Raw genomic sequence first — 25,434 nt, 5'->3', positions numbered from 1 at the left:
CTGACTTGCATGATTGTGCCAGAGAAAACTGTCTCGAAGACGAAAGTCTAAAAATCAAGGACAACATGGAGGCATACCTTAATTCTCCACACAAAGTCTTTGAAGAAGACAAGTGTGAGGGAATGCCCTCTGTCTATGTGGATGGATGCTCTTACCATGTTGACAACGACGGGGAGAAAGAACTGGTGGCTGGCGTAGGGAATGCATGGGTGAAGGAGTTCCCAGAACCCTCTGCTGGATACAAAATTGGTCCCCGAAGTAGTCAGGTGGCAGAATTGATGGCTGTGCATCAGGCCATTCTCACTGCTGTCCAGCATCAACTCCACGAACTGGTCATAATCACAGATTTGGATTATGTACGGAACCGGTTCGTGGAGCAACTGGTTAATTGGAAAACCAGAGGCATGTTATGTGCTAATAACAAACCCTTGAAACATGGGAAGTTAATCCAAAACATTGATGATCTGGTCACATCGAATGGGATGACCATCTACTGGAAAAAGATCAAGGGTCATTCCAAAGTAGAGGGACCAGACAAAACTAGAAATGACTTAGCTGATCAGCTGGCCAAAACCGCGGCCATCCAAGGGGATCTAATCGAAATAGAGTCCCTGTTGGGGGAAATCCAGATCACTGCTATCACTAGGTCCCAGACAAATGCTCACAATGATCTTTCAACTGCCCAATGGAGCAAGGAGACCCCTGATGCTGATTTGATTACAGCTCAGATGGGGGATCCAATAATTGGTAAGTTTTACCAACACCTTGAGAACCGTGAGAACTTTCCCCTGACGGATACCGATTACATTGGGATAGAGGACCTAAGAGTGTTGATGAAATGTCTAAAAATGTTCTGAATCCAAGACGGTTTGTTGGTAAGGAAATCCCAAGCTGGTAATGATCAGTGGGTGGTTCGTACCTCATTCCGAAGCCTGATGTTAAGTCACGCCCATGATGCGGCCACCGCCGGTCATAGGGGGTTTCACACAACACTGGAAATCTTAAGAGAGGTTGCATACTGGCCACACATGGGGCAGGACCTCGACCAATACTTGAAGGGGTGTCTTGTGTGTGCACAGTTTCAGCCATCATCCCTCACACACCATGCGCCTCTCCAAAAGAGGGGGATGACACTGCCATGGTCAGATTTGCAAATCGACTTTGTAGGCCCTGTAATGCGCTCGTCTAGAGGAAACAAATACATGTTGACCGTTACATGCTTGTTTACCAAGTGGGTGGAATGTCTCCCAGCTCCAAATTGCAAGGCAGAAATAGCAGCTGCCCTGATGATTAACCACATCTTTTCCCGTTTTGGTCTACCTCAAAGGATAGAGTCAGACAGGGGTAGCCACTTCACCAGTGAAGTAATGACAAAGATGTGGGAGATACTGGGGTTCAAAAGGAAGTTACATATTGCTTACCGGCCAGCTTCTTCTGGGGCAGTAGAGAGATACAACCGAACCATTGTGAGCATATTAAAGAACTTTGTGGCAGATTCTGGGCCAAGTTGGGATATCCGATTACCTCTGGTCCTAATGGCCATCAGATCTACCCCTTCATCTGCAACCAAAATGTCACCATTTGAGTTGATGACTGGACGCAAGATGGTGCTTCCCCAGCATTTCCTCTACAGAACCCAAGAGCAAATGTTGATAAATGCCTCCACAACTCATGAGTATGTGGAGAATTTAAGGAAAGACCGTCAACATGCTTTTGCCTATGCTCAGCAGAATCTAGAAAGATCAGCCGAGAATATGAAGACCCACTATGACCTGAAAACTTCCAGGAAGGAATATCAGGTGGGGGACCGGGTCTATTTATACAACTTCCAAAGAAACCAGGCAAGACAGCGCAAATTTTTGCCTACATGGAAGGGACCCTTTGAGATTATAGACAAGATCTCCCCTGTGGCCTACAAGATCCACATCCCCAAAGGTGGTTTGGCAGAGGGGGAAGACAAGTGGGTCCACATAAACCAGTTGAAGTGTTGCCATCCCAGGCACACTTTGCAGCAACTGGAGGAGTCCTCTTTAATCCCAGAGGTTACCGCTCCAGAGTAATTCAATTCCAACCCTAAAAATATCCTACATATAACCTATCAAATTCTGTGTTTCTCAAGTTTATGTGTTCCTGTCGCTTAATTTAAAAAAATGTGCATGTTCATATCTGTTGAGTTCTAAAATAGATATGCCACCCCACTATATCAATGGTGGGGGAGAAATGTCCATGAATAGGTATTGCCGCTTTTCCTTTGTCGTCCTACGAGAAAGAAAACCTGGAGACTGGCCAAGGAGGACGATGCGGAGACCGGGAGCAGAGACCCAAGGGGCCCGGGGTACCGCCCAATATTCCCATCCGGACCGGCAAGGAGAACCGATCGGTCAGTACCGGAGGGAGGAAAAGATGCTGAACTGTGCCATTTGCAGAATTGGAAGAAGATTATGCGGACATACCAGTGCGTGGGTCAAAACATTCTGTGCACCCGACTCCCCATCGTCTCAAATTCAAAGTGCAGTCGCATGGGGGTCTTTGTTGGGTGTCCTGACCCACGTTTGAGCTATCATGCTGCAACATTTGGTGCTGTGGGCTTAGAAAATCCAAGATGGCCAAAAAGCCCACATGTACGCCAGAATAGGAAAACTGTGCAGTACTGGCATGGAAAACATCATGATGGCCAGAACTTCCCAGAAAATGCACAGGGAAATGCATGAAGAATAGGCTGCCACCCATTTTTGCCTAGGTTGTGAGCACAGGAGGGCACTGCCTAAAACCACCATTGGGCTACCCACACAGTAGCCTGAAACCATTGGGAATAGCAATGCTGATTGCCAAAAGCAACCCAGAACTGTGGGGAATTCATTTTCTTAAATCCCAAAAATGGTTGCATTACCAGTACTCACCACTATCAGAAAGCCAGCGTTTTAAAACCACCAGACTTTTGTGTAAAACTGAACAAATGAAACAAAACCAGACCAAGGAAAGACTTGCTAAGAGGTGGATACTATACTCTGAAATGTCTTGAAGGAAGTAATTATTTAATGTGTATGTAAAAATCGTAAGAGACTTAAACTGGGGGATAAAAAGTGACATTTAGCTGAAACCTGGCTTAATGAAACTGAATTCTGCCTGACATCTACCCCCACAGCAGTTAAAACCTGCTCAGCCACTCTTCCCCTTGCCAAAAGGAGTTGTCACCTCTCTGATTAGATTAGGGGTGGAGAAGCTACAGGGAGTTGAACAAAGGCCTGTCCTGGGCCCAGGAAGATGGTTTATTGGGGGGATCATAAATGGCTTCCTTTTGAACAAAGCCCTTCCTTGACTCAGGCAGAAGTTATATTGGGGGCGTCGTAAAAGTGGCTTCCTCTTGGCAGAAACGGGGAGGGGCAGCCCCTCTGAGGACAGGCTGACCTTAAAGAAAGTGGATAGACTGGTTTCTCCACCATGTGACCTGGGAAGACACACCCCTGTTGGCAAGAATATGATTTTAAGAAAGATGTATAACTCCTGGTGCGGACTTGTCAAAATTATCTAAATGATACCATAATTCTTGTGATTTTTCTGCCCACATTTTAAGAGGTTTTAGGACCTGGTGGTATGACCTGGTGGGTTGCTAGCGGAAAATAGGGTTTCACTCCAAATGTCTGCATGTTAAAAATCTGACACTTCATCAATTAATGTCCACACTCCTTGCGCACATGTGTGTAAATTTGGGTAAATGTCCGATATTGCAAAACCAGTTAAAAAGTGCAAAATGTTGCCATTTCTGAATGCAAGCCCCCAGGAAGAGCAGAGTTTGAACAGAGTATACCTCATGTGATATGTGATGGGTGCATGTAATTTTAAACAACTGTGTATCTGTGCAATATGTATTTGAATCAAATATAGATTTGTGGGCAAACTGACCAGGGGAGGATCCTCTGACCCATAAAACCTACAGCATCACTCTGACTCACATTTCCTTCCCCCAATCATGGGAGAGGGGAGAATTGGGCCAATGACAAGTAGAAAGGGGCAGGCTTAGCTAGGCCCAGGCACACACCCACTTTCAAAACACATAAAAAGAGACTGCTGGGACAGGTAGAGACATTCACTTCCATTTGCTGCGGAGCATGCTGACCGACGACTTCACATCCAGAGATCCAGAGTGACCCAGACCGCTGTGAGCAGAACCAGAGAGCTGACCCAGACCACTTTGAAGTGCCGAGACCAGAACCGGAGTCCAGTCCAAAACTTGACCAGATCCGTGGCGAGGCCTACTTCAAAAATATATTGTGAGTACCTAGCAGAACTGTGCAGAACCAATCTCTTAGTTAAAATAATCTAATCCAAACTATTTTAATCTAACCAGAACTGCCTCCTAACTGTCACCTGTCATTTGTAAAGCTGCACCACTGTCATTTGTCAATTTGTCAATTCTGCAGCTGCAACGCTGTCACCTGTCATTTTGAGTTTACTTTAAATCTGAAAAACTACCTTTATTTAATCGTCCGTATCTCTGGAACCGTTCGGGCTAGGAACTTGGTTTATCACGATTCACGCACTCGCGAATTTTGCCGCGATTTACGACTTGGCCCGATTTCTTTACTTGTAAAAAAATAGCTGCTTTTGCCTGTGTTTCAAAATTCCTATCTGTTGTATATCTGTTGTATAAGATGCTGGGGGGGAATTGAACTGAATTCTATTTGATTGCATTCCTAAGAACTGAGTGCTCTCCTCTTCATCTCCTTACATTGCATAAAGGGTGGGGGGTGAATTGTCCAAGAAAGTGATTACATTGTCTTTTGCTGAAATCCTATCAAGTTATTTTCTGTACTGCATTTTCATTCCACATTGCATCTATTTGAAACCATAAAAGTATTGTTGCTATCTTATCCATCCTATACCCACTCATCATTGATTATAAATAAGTGTGCTAGTGCCAGACTATCCATTATTGATTACTGCTCAGATTAAGTGTGATATTCAATTATTAATTCATTATAAAAGTGTGATATATATATATATATATACTGTTTAATTTTTTTTCAAATAAACCTTTTAAACTTGCAAAACAGATCTACTTCTTGGCTCAGTGGGGTCAGGGGGATTCTAAGAGAGGGGTGTTATACAGGGGTTGTCATCCAGAATCTGAACCTGGACATAAAGATATATCAATAAGGGTTTTTCATTCAGTATCCCAGGCTAGGCATTGACTTGGCTGTAGTGCTGGATTGAATCTTCTTACAAGATACAGTCCCTAAGTGGGTGGGAGGCCTGGAGGCAGTGCAAGGGGCTACTGGTCGTGCAGGAGCCTGGTACCCATGATGTCCAGTGGGTGGCTAGGTAACCAGTTAGTGCAGTAGACAAGAGAACCAGCAGGGGAGAGAGAGAAAGAAAGCGGAAAACTAAGAGGTAGGTGTTGAGTTGCTTCCGGAATCTTAGGCGGTCCTACTCAAGTTTGAGAGTGGCACAAGGCTGTTCCAAAGGAGGCCCCAGCCAAGGACAGAGATCTACCCCCCACTCTCTGCCTGGATAAGCGTCTGACCCTCAGAGAGTTGGAGATGGATGAGCGGAGAGGTCTAGAAGGAAGATGCTTAGGAAGAGGGAGTTGGATGTATTGTGGTCCCCGGGCCCCAGAAAGCCTTGGATACGACGCAGAGGGTCTTGAAATTGATCCTGGCATCCATCAGGAACCAGCAAAGAGATTGCAGGGCTGAAGAGATACTATCCCTGGGCTTGAGACCAAGGACAAGTCTCGCAGTCCTGTTCTGGTTTAGTTGCAAAGGGTGAAGAGTAGAGGCAGGACTATTTAGAAAGAGGCTGTTGCAGTAGTCCAGCCTAGAGAGAACCAGGCCTCTGGAGACAGTGAGCTTCTGGGGGAAAGTGAGAAAAGGAAGAATACCTCTGAGGAGGTGCAGCTGGTAGTGTGACTTCTTAGAGATGTCAGAGATGTGAGGAGAGAAGGAGAGGGTGGAGTTGAAGATGACCCCAAAGTTCTTCGCCTCACACAAAGGTGAGGGCAGAGGGCCCAGGGTGAACGGCCACAGTGAAAGAGGGAAAGCGGGAGCAGGGGTCCCAATGAGAAGGATCTTAGTGGCATCAAGGCATAGATCATTGGAGGCACACCATTCCAGAGTCACAGAAACACAGACAGGTATGAGCGAGAGAGCAGAGGCAGCTGAAGGGAGCCTGAAGGAGAGCTGGGTGTCATCCACATAACACTGAAAGCAGAGGCGGCAGACGCAGCGAACTATATCTGCATAATGTGAAGTTGGTTTTCTCAACCTGCGACAACCAATTTTCTGATTACAACAAATATGCCCTTTGACATTTAAAAAAAGGCATTTCAATATTTAATGTTCAATTTCAGCAAAGCAAAACATACTTTTCTATGAAAATCGTACCTGTTTCTCATCGGCGGCATGATTCACTCTCAGCCTGCCCCTTGCATTTCCTGCCAGCCCATGTGGCCCTCAGCATCTCCTTCAGTGTGTGATCCTCTCTTACCTGCCTTTATCAATTTGATTGGTATTTCTAATGTATTCAGAGGTACAACCCTCAAATCCACACCTGCACTCGTGGCTCAGTATCAAAAAGGATTGTTTTACATGTAATAGTTTAAAAATGTACTGAAGAGTCATTTGCCATGAACCCTGGCACCAGGCACAAATAGCTACCTCTTTGGGTGCACTGAGCTTTTTGAAATGCAGTATCATTTTTGCTGCCAAAATGAGGTGGAAGCATAAAGAATTTTAAAGGTCAATGGCTTACCCGTGGCTTTGCCACTCTGGTCTTCCGTTCATCGTCATATAACCCCTGTCTGGTAATCGTGATGTATGTTTGTAGGCTGAACATATCAGAATAATTCTAGTATTCACAACCACATTTACAGACATGCTTTTACTACTACTACTACTACTACTACTACTACTACTAATAATAATAATAATAATAATAATAATAATAATACTAATATTACTATGAGCGTATGCAAGAGAACAGCATTTTGGCAATTAGACAGTGAGTCCATGTATGTGTCTACTGCAGACTGTGCAATGTGATGCACTCAGGGGCATAGGGCAATCCAGAAACTGCTGTGTGCTTATGAGACAGAATTGTCAAGTATAGGAGGACCCAATAAGGGCATGGTTACCTGGGACCAGATTATCTAAGTTCACCCTTGGGAACAAAATGGAGCCCCTTAATTCAGCACCAATGTTAAGCAAACATGTGTTGTCCTATTCTATATCATTTTCACTATGGAAAGAATGAAACAGAATGTTTTTTTTTCTTTTTACTCTTTTGGTTGCATAACATAAAATGAAATAGTGAACACGTTCCTTTCATGTCATCCAGCAAACATAGTACAAAACAGTCTGATTCATGTTTGCCCTGCAACAAACGTTCTTAGAAAATACAGATTGAGACAAAAACGAATTGTGTCGTTCCTCATTACATATGCTGCATGTATGGTGATAAATGCATTGACTCATTTGTTCACACTTGTGCACGTGTTAGCTAACCTGGTCCAAGGTAAGTAAAAGGCAATGCACGCTGTAACTGATCTCTAGAGTACTTTTCTTCTCTTTGCCTCATGTCGCCTCCATTTCAGGGGCGAAGGCATCTCACAAAATGAAACACGACTTAAATAAAATGTTTCCAATTAAAAATAAGATAAATAGAAACGGATAGGAGAAACCTTTCAGAAATTAAAATATTACTAAAGGAAAGTACATTTCTTGTTTGAAAGAAAATGCATGGTGCCTTTTTTTAGCACGTTGGGTTTTCAGAGCCAGTGCTACACTTTCTGATCATCATTAGCTTCTGGGATAATTAACAAACAACCTTGATCTGGTCGTCACGTGAATGTTCATTTCTGTAGCCACACCACTGTATATTGCTGTGACAAACTCAGAGTAGGTACAACATTGCATCCACGATTTTACAATGAAGCAAATGGTATTTCCGATGAAGCAGAACATGGCAGTGATAGTTCTGCTACAAACCAAAAAGATATTTGATAATATTGCATTGTGTTATATACATGTTAGGTTCATGTAAAGGCATTCTATGGCGCAAATCTATATTAGGAGTAAATGAGCATTCTACATTAGGGGAGGACAGAGTAGTGGTTCAAGTAATGGGACAGGTGGCCATGGAGTGAGGACAGGATGAGCACTCTGGATGCTGCCATTAGCGTCTGTCTCCATGTTGTCTTTATATAGTTTTCATGCATATGTTTTAGTCTTTATGTCTCATATGAACCCCTAATGTTAAAATAGGCTTTTGTTCAAAACAGATTTAACTGATCAATGAAAACTATTCCAGTGTGAAATGTCCCATTTCAGTGCAAAGACATTGGAGTTTTTTAGCTTCATTCTAAATACATCACTGGAGCAGTTTCCCGGTTAATTTTCTTCAAGGGACAATGAAACAATGGAAAAGGGGTGAGGAGGATAGTAAAGAATGGGTAGATGGTGCTGAGGGTCTAACTCCTCATTTCCAAAAACAAATAGGAGCTGTGCCTGTATCTTATGCCTTTATGCATATTTCAGGGATCATGGTGTAACATGTTGTATACCATTAATACTTCTGTTTTTCAGCTTCGAGTGTTCAAGCTTGCAAAATCTTGGCCAACCCTCAACATGCTGATCAAGATCATTGGTAACTCTGTGGGAGCTCTGGGGAATCTGACCTTGGTGCTGGCCATCATTGTCTTCATCTTTGCTGTGGTTGGAATGCAGCTCTTTGGTAAAAGCTACAAGGAATGTGTCTGCAAGATTGCTGAGGATTGTGAACTTCCTCGGTGGCACATGAATGACTTCTTCCACTCCTTCCTGATTGTGTTCCGTGTGCTGTGTGGCGAATGGATAGAGACCATGTGGGATTGCATGGAGGTTGCAGGGCAGTCTATGTGCCTCATGGTTTTCTTGCTGGTCATGGTGATCGGAAATCTTGTGGTATGTAAGGAGACACTATTTAATATTGATCATTTGTCTAATCAGTGTTAGCATATTGTTGTTAGTTTGAAATGTAGTAACCATTCTCTCCAAAGGATTGTTGTACACATGTTGTATTAAATCTCCTCTTTTATCTTTTCCATCATGCCTATACCTCCCGAATGTACTTTGCTGACATGGTTTATTTTACCCATTAAGGGGCTAATTCTCATAGAAACTGCTTTGTGTAACTCTGCCTTACTCCTCACTTAAACCTTTAGATGACTATTCAGTACACTAAGAACTTACCATGAGGTACTTTGCCGTATTCCTGACTTACAAGGAGAAAGTCAGAATTACTCATTGTAACTTCTCAGTAAATAGGATTACTGTCTCCAGGTTTAAGAACATGATAGGTCCGAATGAATTCTTCTACCTGTGTTGCACTTATGTCTGTCATTTGCTTCTGGATTTCATGTTTTCACTTTTCATTTCCTCATCATATTGTTCATTATTTTAGAAGAATATGTGGCTTCATCTCATGTGCATGTGGTGTCTATGGTGTTATTTTTGTGTAAATAGAGGATGCATTATTTGGTATGTGGACAGTAGGATGGCCACAGTTTGTATCTTTCTAGCACCATGTCTGTCGATTAGGTTGGTGGGCTTATCCTTTAGAATTTCCGCTTTCATTGCCTTTGTATATAAATTCTAGTATCTTTTTTTCGCATCCTGTTTTTCAGTTTGGAATACGATATGTGTGAATCACAGCATACCAATGTTCTCAAATGTGTAACAGTTTGAATTCGTATTGTAAATGACGCACAAATGTAAGGTTTACTTTAGCTATAGACAACTTTTGAAAACTGTAAAATCTAAGCCAGTGGGACAATGTACCCAGCTCCGTGGGACACATTGAAGATCTATGTAAAACACAGGGGACTGTTTTGGGTATTCCGACTGTGGGTTGCCCAATACTCTGGTCACACTAGGAACTCACAGTTTTTTTATTGAAATGGGTAGGGATGGATACATCTCTATCACTAAACTCACAATTGCAAGTAAGTACACTCTATTGTGCTAAAAAACACATAAGTAGCCGTTCCCGACTATATGTGTGTCTGCCATTTTCCGAATGAAATTCTAGAACCTCTTTTGCGTCTGAGCATTGAAGAATCTCATAGGGTCCTTGATATTTCTTTTTCAGGATCCTAGAAGGGAAGACCCTGCCTGTGCTATTTTACTTGAGCACTATTGGCTATTGGGAGACCTGACCTAGTGCCCAAGTAAAATAGCACAGGCAGGGTCTTCCCTTCTAGGATCCTGAAAAACAAATATCAAGGACCCTATGAGATTCTTCAATGCTCAGACGCAAAAGAGGAACCCACTGGAGAATATAATACACACCCTCCAGTCTTTTTAATCCTGCCCCTAGTCCCCCTCCAATTCCTAAACTCCTTTTTTCTCTTGATCAGCATGTTCTGCGTTACCTTTGTGCAGCCACTTCACCTCCTCTAAGCCATGGAATGGTGCATCCAGATTTGTGGGGCACTTTGTACGATCCCTATTCCACCTTTTTGTCTCCTCAGCTCCTTATCTCATCAAACTCGCCTCTGCAGTTTTCAGGATCATTCTGAAACTTAGGCTATGGAGCTCCCTCAGCACCAGGTCAGGGTGTTTAGATGGTGTATGCACTTTCAGAGAGCAGTCTGATGCCTTTTGGAGACGCTGGGCTAGATGTATGGGAGAATCAATAATGTATTCTGGCAAGTTCTCTGAACACCTGACAAATTATATTTGTTTCCCTGATGGCAAACGTCCCAGCAGGGCCCACTGTGTACAGCACATGAACAGGTTAGAGAACATTTTGAGACATTGTGCGCCATTCTGCCCACAAATCCCTGTTTAACGAATGGGGATTTGCGGGCAGAATGGTGCACAAATCCCCGTTTTTTGGCACAAATAATTCCATGAATCAGCCCCATAATATGGAAGATGAGCACCCGCTGATATAAACCACCACCTTCTCGTTCAGGCACACCAGAGTGCCTGGAGGCCATGCAAATGGCAGCAGTGAATGGTGTAAATCTCAGTGACATAAAGCGAAATAACATGACATAACACAACATAACCTTCAGCTGAATGTACATATATGTTTGCAAACATTGTACAATAATGTAAACTGTTTGCAAAAATGTCGCATTTAAAATGTTTGCTATGTTTATAAACCATAACAAAAGTATTTTATGAAATATTTTCAAATGATTTGTGAACCATTAAAACATGGTTTACAGTAGTCTACAACAGTGTTGCAGACATTTTGACAACCATATATTCAGTTGGTGTTCATAGAAATCTACATTAGTGCCCCATCTTTTGAATGTTCAGAAGCCATATGAAATGTATAGTTTGAAAGATGTGCCAAGGTTTTGTAAACCATAAAAACAAGCTTACAATAATGTTGCACACCTTTTCAAAAGGTGATGTTCACTTGATCTGTACAAAACATTTTGAGATTTACATTTTTTTAAGAAAAATAATGCAACGTCATAAACCCTTTTGTACTAGTTTAAAGTGTATATACAATGTTGAAGCTATACTTGTATGGTGCTTGGTTTACAACCATGCAAAAGTAGTAAATAGAAAGCGTTCAAAAGATTTACAAGAGGATTAAAAACTGATGTAAATGTAGGGTTATCCAATGTTTCCAAAAGTTGGACTAATTAGTTAATTAGTAAACTTTTCTTTTCGTGCAGGGTTTTAGCTTGTCATTCTAAGTGAACATTTGCACACATACAGCTTTTGCTTGCACATTGATTCTGGGATGAAATCTATAAATCAAGGGTTGGTGGGTTTTTTGGTGCATAGATTGTCATGAAACCTATTTTTCATAGATTGTCTATTTTTGCTTCCCAACCTCTGCTATTAATCACCCATTGGTGGTCCCTTTTCCCTCATCATGGCCACTTACATTACAATTGCAAGTCTTAAAAAGGCACAGCACACCTGGGTTTTCTCAAAGATTTTAGGCTTTGTCTAAATAAGTTATGTTTAAAATGACAAAGCTGTGCTGCTACACTGACATAGCAGGATATGTTGCTGCAGAATGCGAGGGCTATTCTTCCTACCTCAATTTGCACCTTTTTCTTTTCATCATCTGCCCTGGTTTTTGCACAGATTTACAAATTGGGAATATTGTAAACAGAATGTTAACTTCTGTATGACATTTTAAAGGGTACATTTGGTTTGTAAAGATTTCCAAAAAACAGCCTCATTACGACCCAGGCGGAGGACCATGGTGCTATTAGCACCATGGTCCATGCCGGTGTCCGCCATGGCGGAATGGGGAATTACCACCCCATTCCAAGGTTGGCGGGGCGGTAATTCCCCATGCCGCCATGGCCCTTCCCCATTTCCATTTTTGCCCCATAGGGCTCAATGGGAATGGGGAAGGTGCTAAGTACGGTGCTGCAAATTGCGGCACCGTACTTAGCACCAAGGTCCCTTTGCGGGTCCCTACTTTAACGGCTGGTAAAACCAGCCGTTAAGGTCGGGTCCTGCAAAAGGACCTCGTAATTAGGCGCTAATAGGTTAACGGCACCACTGCCTTTTACGGCGCCGTTAACCCATTAGCGCCTGGGTCGTAATGAGGCCCAATGTTCACCAGGTTTTGCCAACATAGTATACAGTAGGTTTGCCAAGCATCCATGTTTTGTGAACAATGGCATACCTCATATGTACACATTTCTGGGACATAAGGTCCAAATTAAATTGCATAATTACATGGTTTCCTCGTGTGTAAAATAAGTGTAAATCCACAGTGATAGCATATTTCAGGATGTGTTCCATTGTCTTTTGTACTGTTGCTGAATGGGATGTCATAATGCTTACAAGATTAGTCTAAGAGTCATGCTGAAGTTCAAATCTCCCAATGGACTTCTCTAGTTATTTCTATGATTCCAATGACATGTACGCTCACACTTTTTCATTTGCCATATTTTCTTAATGGTACCTCTATTGCATTTTCTCCTTATTGATATTAAAGGTATTGAATTTGTTCCTGGCCCTGTTGCTGAGTTCGTTTAGTTCAGATAATCTTTCACCGACAGATGATGACATCGAAATGAACAATCTTCAAATCGCTGTGGGCAGGATATCGAAGGGAATCGATTATGTCAAGGCAGCATTACATGAATTTGTTCAAAAGTGCTTTTTCAAAACCCAAAATGTGTTAGATGAGGTTAAACAGCTTGAGTCTGTTCATAAGCCAGAGACTTTTCATTTCAACCATAACACAGTTGAAATGATCAGGGAATGCGATTATCTGAAAGATGGGAATGGAACTGGCAGTGACTTTGACAGCTGTGTGGAAAAATACATACACGACGAGAAAGACTTTGACACATTCCTTCCGAAACCTGCCCGCCCTGTGGCAGTGCCTATAGCTGTTGGGGAATCAGACTTTGAGCACATCAATACAGAAGATTTGAGCAGTGAGTCAGAATTGGAAGAAAGGGAAGAAAGCAAAGAGGTAAGATATGTTTTATGTACTATTCTATCATAAATATGTATGTTATGCTTTTGTAAACAAAATATTTGTCTATCCTTGAGTCCAATTGATGCATTTTGTAAATGTTTGTGTTGTACAGGACTATGGCGGTCATTACGACCCAGGCGTTAAGGGTTAACGCCTTCGTTAACCCTTAACGCCTGATTCCAATTTTAACGGCTGCTTTTAGCAGGCGTTAAAATCCATGGCGCTAAACCGCCTTGGTGCTAATTACGGCACCGTAATTTACGGTGCCGTAATTAGCGCCCTCCCCACTCCCATTATGCCCTATGGGGCAAAAATGGGAATGGGGAAGGGTAAATGGGAAATGGGGATTTACCGCCCCACTCACCTTGGAATGTGGCGGTAAATCCGCCATCCACCATGGTGTAAACATAGTTTACACCATGGTGGTAAAGTTGGTGTACTTACCGCCTGGGTCGTAATGACCTCCTATGCCTGGGAAATAAACACTGTTTGGACAGGATTGTTGATTTCTTCAGGGTGTGATGGAATATTTCCTTTCCGAAAATGTCTTTCTAGAAATATGTTCTTCTAGCTGTTCTGAGTGAACCAGGCACCAATCTACACACACTCTCTCTTTCTCGCCCACACACACACTTTCTCTCTCTCTCTCTCTCTCTCTCTCTCTCTCTCTCTCTCTCTCTCTCTCTCTCTCTCTCTTTCTCTTTCACTCACTTTTTCTTTTTCTCCCCTCTCATCTTTCTGTCCCTACCCCTCTCTTTCTAACTCACTCTGGGTCTCTGTTTTCCTTTCTCTCTCTCTCTCTCTCTCTCTCTCTCTCTCTCTCTCTCTCTCTCTCTCTCTCTCTCTCTCTGTCTCTCTCTCTCTCAATCCCCCTCTGACTCTCACTATAACTCTGTTTCTCTCTCTATCTATCTCTCTGACTGTTGGTAAGAGTCATGTTGTCTGGTTCGCTCTCTCTGTTATCTCTGTCATTGTATTCTGACATGCTCTCACAGTCTCTGTAAGTGTGGTATCAAGCAATCATAGGACCAAACACAAAATGTAACATTTACTTGGTGCTCACCTAAAAAAGAGGTCTTTGGTTTGAATCCGAGTGCAAACCATTGCAAGAAGAAATAATATTTTGAGAGACAATGGGCCCCATCACGAGTTGGGCGGTATCCTCGGGTTTTACCGCCGGGTTACCACCTGCGCTAATAGCATTACCGTCAACCGGTCTGGCGCTATTAGCGCCGGATCAAGTGTTGTCCGGTAACTGTATTTGTATTTTATTTTTTATTGTAACATATAGTTTATACAACATTTTATTAAACATAACACCATTCACTTCAAGGCTCTTGGCTTGAACCTTAACATCTTCAAAACATTTTAGAGAAAAAAAATCCTATTCATAACATCATCAACATCATCATCATCAACTTCATCGTCATCGTCATCATGATCATGTTCTTCATCAGCAGGCCTCCAACATCTGATATAAAAGTCAGATGCCGCTTCTCGTCTTCATTACACGGGAGCCATTATTGCATCCATCAAATCCACCACAGCACAGATTAATTTAGTGTTTTTTCCTGCCAACATTGAAAAACCACCAATCCTCCATATTACCAGTTTGGTGGACAAATTTGCTGAGATGAATTAGTCGTTTGGAATTTAAGTCTACGCATTCCGTAATCAAGTGCTTTGATGATTCAACTGAGACAAGACAAAATCTACATAGATTGTTAAAAGTTTCTTTGTCATGCTTTAGGAACAACACAAAGACAAAGCTAATTTATCATGTGTTTCATTCTTTTGAATCCAGTTCCATCTCTTTAACTTTTTCTTTGCTGCCTGTGGATTATAAAGAACCATTTCCATATCGGCATCAGCAAAATTCAGATTGTGTCAATTTTGTCAGCCCAAGTCCTCAATAACCCAGAGTGTGGAATTTTGTTGGAAGCTGCAAAGATTCTATAGGGCAGGGAATCCAGACACAGCTCATGCCGGATAGCTGTCATGGAGATGTTAGCCGGTAGTTTTAGAATTTTTGCCAGAAAAGACCCTCTAAATATGTCCAGAAGCCTTGAGTTATGTTCCAGCCTGCTTCACTTCCAAAGGTTATAGTTGGAACAACCTTATGTAAGTAGAACATTGTGAACTTTCGATAAACTGCTTGCAGCTTTGCTCCCTGTAAAGCAAATTTTCTCATACGGAATGACAGATCATATGATCAATCCCATTCTGGAATTGACTCATTAAACAATACTCCCAGGTATCATATACAATCTGTAGAGTAAAGCGACTCTCCATCAACTGTCCACCTAAATGACCTGTCTATTTTGCCAGCTTTTGGACCGAAGGCCATCATTTTTGATTTTTTAGCGTTTATTTCAAGATCGTTTTGGTGGAAATAAACTTGAAGATCATTTAAAAGTCTTTGGAGTCCGATCTGAGTGATATCCATCAGCACCAAGTTGTCGGCATAAATGGCCGAGCTAATTTGCTAGCCATTTATTCGAGGTGGAAAGGATTTTGTATCTTTCAAGGCATTCGGTAGGTCCACGATGAACAGTTTGAAAAGTAAGGCCACCAACGGGCAACCCTGTTTTATGCCTTTTTTTGTCAGGATTTCCTCAGTTAAGTCTTCATTTTTATTAAGACGAACTCTGATTGAGGTTTTTGAATGTAGCTCCATTACTGGATATAGAAGATCTGCAGGGCAGGACCAGTTCTGTAACTTTCGCCATAGCAGAGATCTGTTTATGCTGTTGAAAGCTTGCTTTAAATCTATGAGAGCAAGAAATAGCTTTCCCCTCCCTTTCAGTGCTTCCAACTTTAAGATGTTTAAAAAAATTAAGTTTACTTCGGTGCCGACTCCCCTTGTAAATCCAGTTTGCCGATGATCGAAAATTCCCGCAACTATGGCCCATGATGACAATTTTCTTTGGAGAAAAGCTGCAAACAACTTCCCGATAGCATCAAGAAGGGCAATCGGGCGGTAGTTTGAAGGCTCGTCCCAATTTCCCTTCTTAAAAATAGGCACAACCACCGCCGAACACTACGACACAGGAAGTTCTTTCACTAAGGCAATCCTTTCAAAGAGTGCCTCTATAAATGATGTCCAGTGGTTTTTATTTGCCTTTCCGCATGATGTTTGTTAGGCCGTCTGGCCCAGCAGCGCCTGCATTTTTTAATATATCAATTGCCAAGAGGATAACTGCACATGTCTCACACATGTCCCATCTTGTGGGATCTTCAGGTCTGCTTTTGATTAACACTGTTTTTGGATCTTGAAACACCAATGAAAAATGTGACATCCACTGTGAAGCAGCTACTCCATTGCCATTGCCATGTTCTGATTCAGCGATCCCTCATTCAATATTACCCATATATGTCTGGTGTTGTGTTTCGCGATAAGACTCAAGGTTGTTTCTGCTCTTTCCTGGTCACGAATCACCCCAAAGGATTTGAGTCAGTTTCGATATTTTTGACGTCTTTTCCTTATTTCTTCAAAAGCATTAAACTGCGCCAATTATTTCAGGCACATTATGTCATTATGTAGAGCCTTTTTTGCTGCATTAACTTTCACACTAAAAGGGTATTTTTTGACCTGCAAGGTTATTTTATTACCGCATTTCCCAGTTTTATATTGTGTGAGCAGCAGAGCATAATTTACTTGGGTGGAAAACGGTACAGCTTCAGAAAAGATATCTGCAGTAAGAGAAGCAATTTGATGTTCGTTGCTCCGCAAATGGTTCCTCCCCTGGTTAATTACCAAGTCACCATCGTATGTTTTTGAACTGTAATACCCCCTTGCCCATTGTGTCCATTAGACCAAATGGGGAGTTTTCAGCACAATTAGCGCATGCTAATTGTGCCCGAAAACGGAAATTTTTTTTGGTGCATTTACCACCAGCCTGACCCATGTTTGGGTGGACCCTTAAATGCGGCAGTAATAATGTTACCGCTGCATTTAAGGGCTACCACCCAACTCATGATGAGGCCAAATATGTTGTGTATTCTTGACAAAATAAGCTATTTGAAAAAGGACATTATTTAACTGGATTAACGTTGTAAACAGGCTATTTTAATAATTGTACAGTGTTCCCTTCTAATGATCACTTCCAGCATTTCATATAGTCAAAACTATTAGACTAGCTTACTGAGCAAAGTACATTATCAATACTTAAAATAACCATATACAGTATTTTCTATTGTCATTTTTTAAATATCCCAATGGCAAAGTGGGAGGAGACAAATAACACCTGTGGGAGTTCTTTTGCAAGTCAAAGAGCATTTTGGAAACATACGAATGATGGCTGTGTTAAAAGGGATGTATGCTTGAATCTCTAACATAATGCACATTGTGCTTGGTGCTCATTTAACTTTTGCCAACACTCACTCTAACATGAACGTGTTTGCAACCATGAACCATACGTACTCATTCAGACAGGTTCAGAACTTGAATGTGAGGGTGAAAAGGCAACCACTTCTGTAGCTCCCTTGGGGTCTAAATACTGTCCTATATTTTAATGTACAGAAATAATGATTCCTCTCCCAAAACTAGGAACCTTGCTGAATTTCAGAAGGAGAGGCTGAGTAGAGATGCTTGGTGTTGGGGTAAAGATGTCTATGTGAATGCCCTGTTCCAAATGAACAGTATTCCTTAGAGAATTATCTATGTTGGATAATAAAATAATTTTGTTTTGCGGTGGAATAAATCATAGTTACTTAATATGAACGACACAACTTTATGGAATCTTTACGATGTATGGTCGTCCCTTAATGACTTGCTTTGTAGTTTTCCAGGGACACTTGTAATGTGCTTATCAGGCTCATACTGTCCTGTATGGCAATAAGGGCTGAACCAACATGATAATTTGGCCCAGTATTATTTGTTGAAGTGGGCCCATTCCGGAGTTACAGCACTTTTCAGTTATAGTTTTTGCCAGTGTTCCTGACTAAATATGCTTTAAAAGTACTATTTGTTACAAAGAAATACCAAATAGGTAGTATTTAAACAGTTCTAAAAAAAAAAGTAGTGAATTGCGATTAGGATTGTGGGACACTTTGTTTATTGGTGCTCAATTCAGCTGAATGCCCAAGAGGACACCGGTGCTGATGAGTCTTTAATGAAAGTTCTTTTCTGCTTTGAACTTGAAACAGTCTGCTCGATGTCCGTGACGTATGTAGCTGTTGCCTGCTCGGCCTTAAGTCAAAGCAAGCTTTTTAGAATTGTATACATATTTGAGAATATGTTATTCTCCACTTCGAACCACAGCCCATAACAAGGCCATTCACTTACATTCAGTCAATTCTTCATTGAATGGTAGGTAACCCATCAACCAGATACATACATTAAAGAAATATCTCAACAGTATGTTTTATAAAGCTGCACTTTTGTAACAGTAGCAACACACGTGCAGTATTTATTCAAGGGTTTAAATGAACATGAATTGCATTTTTCTTGATGTTCTGTATCACCAGACCCCAAAGGTCTGAGAACGTTGTAAACCAACAGTTGCTACACTACATACGACCTTGGTTTTCTGGTGACTAAGAGATTAGTTTGAAATGTCTATCTCATGGGTAAATTGTGAAAGTATGTTGTCCTTCCCTTTTGGAATTGTCTTGGAGCTTCCTAATACTGTGTAACTGACATTGGAGCAAAACAAACAGACACATATTGTTATGAAAACTCAACGTCTTTGAGTTCCAGGCATGGAAGCTACATTTGTGGACAAGGCAACAGCTGTGGAACAGTAGCCGCAATTGACATACTATGTGATATTATCCCTCTATGACCTACTGCTTCTGGGAATGTTCCAAGGATTCAGCCAGTATCTGGGGGTATTAGAGAGGATAAGTGAGCTGATGCTGATCAACTTTACAGAATGATGAGCTGGCTTTTTGAGGTGGTTCATGGCAGAGTGGTGTGTGAGTTGATGGCAAGAAGATGAGTCTTCAAGGGATATCTTTTCGGGCTACTGTAGAAAAAGTTTCAGGAATCCTTGTACTGTTGATGAAAAAGAGGAATCTAGGATGGCAACGTCGTCATCACTAAATTCATTGGAAAATCCTTTGAGGAAATGATGAAGTCCAACTGTGACTGTTGTTCTTCCTGCCACTCAATCTTTAAAATCAATTTCAAAATCCTAAAACAACCACAAAATGCTAAGGGATGTGGGATATTGGAAGTACTTTACATTCCATATACCACTACCTTTTCCATATTCCACTACCACTGGTGAAACCAACCAGTTAATGAATGAAAGGCTGCTGCTTTTCAGTAACATGTGGCCTTCTCTGCAGTGGCTCATAGCTTCATCAACTGATGTGACGTCCACGTGTAATATGGAATGGTGCGGTCATTTATACCATGGATCAAGTTGCCGGTTAAACAGCTGTTTCTGGCAGTCATTCTCCATGCTGGTGTTTTCACAGTAAACGGGAGACTCTTTCAAGAGTGGGTCAGGCTGTTTGGGGAGAAAAGCTACTTCCTGACAGTTATTGATGTACATACTGGGCTTTGCATCATAGGCATTCCGTGGTATTTGTGTCACCATGTTCACCATTGCCTTCACAGGAGTAGATATCATTCTGCTGCTGTTTTTGTGGTTGTAACCCTGATGACTGAAAACAACACACATCCTGGGACCCTGAGGGGGATAGATGTTGATTAGGGTATAGTTAGTTGTATGGGAAGCTCAGGGAGACCGGAAAGATGGAAGGGGTATTTATTGGTGTTGGTATTGATAACGGATAAATAGGGAAAAAGTTAACACTCTTTGTGTGTTGCTGCTCAGATTAGCCAAAAGGTTCACTAGTCAACAATCATACAATCAGAGGGTGCCTCGAATTTACTCACTAGTTTGAATTCTCCCTATAACATTCACTCATAATTGTCATTAGTATTGCAGCACATATGCTAATCTGTCACATAAGTGACTACTTGAGTATATTTAGTGTAGCATTTTCACTTGACCAATTAGAAACCAAAGTTGCTCAGGATGAAATGTTAATAGTATTTTGTAGTCTCCATTTATCAATAGTGAGGAGTGTCTTTGTAGGAAATAATTCAAACTTCCTGTACTGAAAAAGATCAACACTCATGAATGTGCAGATCTCTATGGATGCAGCTCAATGCAGCAAAGCCTAAAGGTTTCTTCTTTCTTTCTCAACTTGCACTCCCTTCTGCCTCGCTTTCAACCCGGCCTTCGCCTGCGACGCTCCACTGAAACTGCTCTTCATGCTGTCTCTGACTCTCTCCTTTCCTCTCCCTGTTCTAGACTTTTCTCTCTTCTTGTTTTTCCTAATCTGTCGGCCGTGTTTGTCACGGATGACCAGTCTATCCTTCTCTCTCCCAGCTTGGTTTTCGTTACTCTGTCCTTAACTGGGTCCATTCTTATCTCTCTTGCTGCACCTTCTAAGTATCTGAGGCCGGCAACTCCTCTCCCATCTTCCCTCTCTCATGGTGCTCCTGAAAGCTCAGTCCTTGCTCCTCTTTACACCTCTCCCTACAATCTTTGTCCCTTTACACCTCTCCCTACAATCTTTACCACTATAACTCTCAAATGTTCTTATCTTTTTCATATTCCATACATTCTTCTTGTCAGCCTGCCTCCTCGCAATCCAAGCCTGCATGTCCTTCCACTACTTGCCACTCTTCTATTCGTTTCCTTTGTGCTCTATCTCCGTATGACTCCATTATCTCTGCTTTGCAAACTCTTTGGTCGCTGTCATTCAATGCTCGTCTTACCTTTAACTTTCTATGTATCACTTTCAAATGTCTCCACTGTCTTGCCCCTCCTTATCACTCTTCTTTGATCTCTTGTACTCTCCTTCTCGCTCCTTTCACTCGCACCCCAGCTTTCTCTTAGTTGTCCCTTGTCAACTCCTCTCACTTTCTCACCTTCTCGCTACTTGCAGCTAAACACACCTAGAATACCCTCACTCTCCCTTTACTTTCCCTCTCATATTTCTCTCCATTTAAATCTTTCCTCAAAGCCCATCTTCACTCAATTTGAGATATTTGATGGACATGTTCATAACTTTTGTAGCGTTGTTGATGTTTCTGTGACACACTATACAAATACAATAAAATACTAATATAAAGAATCAGGTTTGCTTAGGACGGTCCTGATTCATTCACAGTATCGGCAATGGTGATCCTGGGCTGTAGGGTGGCCACACTCAGTGTTGCACCGTACCCAAGACTGCCACTGCACTGGGAACAGGGCGTCATGGGAATAGTATTTTGGCTAGTCCAACTGGTTCAAGGTCAATCTTTCTAGTTGCTGGCATTCTTACAGTAAGAATGACAGGGTCTTTCTTGAAGGCAGTAGAACCCCTGGTCACACAGAAGTGCTGAGAGAGTGGTGCCTATGTGCTGGCTTTTTTATGATAGGAATGGTGAGCAATTCCAAAGTGTGGAGTGGATCAAGCTATAGAAAAAGCAAAGGTATCACGTGTATTGTTCCTATGTTCCATGTTCAATAATGTGAGGAACCATTTTCCTAAAATATTTTTGGGATGTTTTAAAACATTATATGTTATTTTGCTTAACAACAAACCAAACGCAAAACTCAGCAGTTACATACCACCAATCCCCATCTCGCTCTCCTGCATACCCACTCTCTCATACATATTGTTCTGTTAACTGTTTATTTTTTTATTATGTGCTATCTGATGTAAATGGTGTTGCCTGGGATTTCATTTCCTCATAGGTACTATGGCCCTCATTCCAACCCAGGTGGTAAGTTCCCTACTTTACCACCATGGTGTAAACTCTGTTTACACCATGGTGGATGGCGGATTTACCGCCCCATTCCAAGGTGAGTGGGGCAGTAAATCCCCAATCCCCATTCCCATTTCTGCCCCATAGGGCATAATGGGAGTGGGGAAGGCGCTAATTACGGCACCGTAAATTACGGTGCCGTAATTAGCGCCAAGGACGCTTAGCGCCTTGGTACTTAACGCCTGCAAAAAGCAGGCGTTAAGGTGGAAATCAGGCGTTAAGGTTTAACGGCGCCGACGGCGCCGTTAAACCCTTAACGCCTGGGTTGGAATGAGGGCCAATTAGTTAGAAGTCACTTAAGGTAGCTGTATTCTTTTCGGAAAGGCTCCATAAGAAAGGTGAAAGGAAAAATTCACTACAGTTTTCGATTATTTTATATTTTAAAACATTTTTTTATAAAGACTACACAACACAATTTGTTGTTCTTCTTGAAAACTAATTCTGAAACTTATAACTGTACTTGAGAACAACATGGAGGTTCCTGAGCAGCATTATGGGTGACATGATGCTGACGGTGCAAACAACTATGGACCTAAAGTTTAATATTACCAAAGTGCATGTTCATTGTAAGGCCTGTTTACAGAGAACCATTTTTGTTTTCCCAGTTGAAGCAAAGATAAACAACTGATTCAGGGGAACTCACTCTAGAGCAAGCGACATATAACTAACTCCCTGCGGTAGAAACATGGACATTCCAAGGTGGTACCAGTGCACTTGATTGACTTGCCATGTGCCTTGTGGATCGTAACATCAAATGTCAGCCTGACCGGGAACTGCAGACGGTGAAACTGAACGGCATGTCTGTCGGTATGAGTGGAATGCGGGGGATGAATACATCTTCTCCTTTTCCCTTCCCTGGTCAACACCGTCGCTTCAATTACGTTGGGGAGACATTTTTTGATGCAGAGGCTAGGTGGAACAAGATTGCGAAGCAACATGATGGGTGACCCAACCTTTAGTTGAAGGTGATGTGGTGGCATTGCCAGGGGGTCGAGTGAGTTGACGAATTCTGTTGGATAGTTTACGACTTAGTCAGTATCCACCACCGTATCAATTGAGTTGTATTCAGTAACTATGTCAGAAGCATATGCTGAAAGTCATTATTAATTTCATTAGCAGAATAACTTTTTGCAGCAAGGATGTCTCGTTCACACAGCCACTCATGAAATAACACTTTGGCACTATTCATAAGAGAGTAACAGAAAGGCCTGTCTCACCTCTTTATATAGCAACAATTTGGAAACTTCTGGAATGCTACCTGCTTTCACCTTCACTTTTCAGGTTCTTGTCTCCCATACGCCTTCGCCTTCGCCTCCCAAACGCCTTCACCTTATACCTCTCATATGCGTTCGCCTCCCATATGCCAACGGTTAGCCAAGCCACAAATCCACAAACAAACAATTTTTGACGTTTATGTATTTGGATTTATGGCTACAAATTCTAACCTTCATGCATTACATCAATAAAAATAATATATAAATCACATCCAAAACAGTCCACAACATTTTTCACAATTATACATCATAGTTCCATAAATTTTCATCAACGCTTGCTTTCTAAAAAGTGCCACGCGAAAAACTGTAAAATTAAATTCATGATAATTGTTCAAGTGAATCACCATTTTTCCATCACAGGTCTCTAAGTCATCATAATCTCTCTACATTGTTGCTTTAGGGGAATTTAATAAGGATTAGAAAAATGTTTTTTAGAAATGCAATTAATGCTAGAGATAATGCAAGTTGTCTTACTGACATTATTTTTTACATAAGGCCTCAGAGCAGACGGCGCCTGGAGAGTGAACACATTTCTCAAAAATGCAATTGTCATTTTTCGACTAAATTAGGACAATCTATAATTAAGTGATGTGAGGTTTATTCACAGTTATTTTTGCAGATTCCTCACAGAATATGTAGTCTCGGGCCAAGTGCTTCCAAAGTATGTAGCACATTAAAGCTAAATCTTTTCCAAATCACATATTTTAACATATGCCATGGTTGATTGTAAACCTGGAAGAGCCTCCAGGTATGCCCTGTATAATTTTAAGTTCTAAAAGATAACTGAAATTATGAAACAAACATATTGAAATTGCTGTGGGCTTGTGCGGTTTTATTTTGCTTTTCTTTTCTTTTTTTAGCGTTGTAAATTTAAAAATGAATTCACTGATATTGCTAACATTTGTTTTATCAATTTTTCACCTCTGAAAGATTGTCCATTTCCTCAAAAGTCCCAGTGGCAAAAAGGGTTGGTTTGGGGTGTGGTTTGGCATTGCTGGTGTCCTTTAATGTGTGGACAAACCAAAATCAGTACTAGGGCTGAACTGAAGGACAGAAGCATAATAACAAGTTTGACAGTGACCGTGTCATTCAGCATCAAATACAGTTGTGTAATTGGGCCCAATATCAATGTCATCTTTGATGGGTAGATGAATGGAATGTAAGGTACAATTCCAAGTCCCAAAACTACAGCCGGTTTTCCTGGCCCATGGTCCTCATAAAATACTTTGTGGAATGTTTTCACCACCTAACTACCCTCACACTACTGAACCTCTGTCAGAGCACTTAAATATGCCCCACACTCATGATGGTCCTGGAGGGGAGTGATTTCTACCTGAAGAAACTTCATAAGGGATGCCAGAACCCTCCTCCGCACCACCACCATCTCCATTGCCACCACTACTATGAGCCTTAAGTATCAGTTGCTCGGTATGACCCACCCCTCTAAAAGGTTCATGTACTTTCCCCCTTAACAGATGTGAAAAAGGAGGAGGGAATCTGAATGCCTCTGTGAGTGAATGAGCTAGTTCTGTCATTGGTGATCACCGGCCCCAGTCCCTCCCCTTTAAATGAAAATGCACCCAGCAAGACACCTGAAAAAAACACACATTCGAGAATATCAGAAGAAAAAGATAAGAAAAGGTATCATGAGGTGAATATTTAATTATAACCGAAATAATACACCAAATAAAAACAACACATGCAAGAAAGCTAAAGGTAAGTCAAATAACAACATTTGAAAGCTAACATCTAAATGTAAACCTTAACAAAAACCTTAAAGCTACCTTCAATTTAAACACATTGGGGGTCATTACGACTTGGGCGCAAAGGGATACCGGGCACCGGTAATGACACCAGTGCTGGTAATCCCTTTGCGCCCTATTCCGAGGTCCCTTTGTGGGTCCCTCCCTTAACGCCTGGTTTTAC

The 25,434-nt window shown here is 41.7% G+C and overlaps 1 protein-coding gene across 2 annotated transcripts in view; it reads left to right on the top strand.

The window, feature by feature from the left end:
- Positions 1-25,434, top strand: part of LOC138488902 (sodium channel protein type 2 subunit alpha-like) — a 1,546,115-nt gene that overhangs the window by 1,190,733 nt on the left and 329,948 nt on the right. For both annotated transcript variants that reach the window (XM_069616296.1, XM_069616295.1), the window contains exons 16-17: positions 8,583-8,939; positions 12,964-13,449. In XM_069616296.1, the coding sequence (XP_069472397.1) occupies positions 8,583-8,939; positions 12,964-13,449 (843 nt within the window). The remainder of the gene's footprint in view (positions 1-8,582; positions 8,940-12,963; positions 13,450-25,434) is intronic.

The sequence above is a fragment of the Ambystoma mexicanum genome, chromosome 9 (genome assembly GCF_040938575.1).
Source record: "Ambystoma mexicanum isolate Mex_15411 chromosome 9, UKY_AmexF1_1, whole genome shotgun sequence".
In the NCBI taxonomy this organism is placed as follows: domain Eukaryota; kingdom Metazoa; phylum Chordata; class Amphibia; order Caudata; family Ambystomatidae; genus Ambystoma; species Ambystoma mexicanum.
Note: the sequence above shows the minus strand (reverse complement) of the source record. Positions and strands in the feature narration are given on the sequence as shown.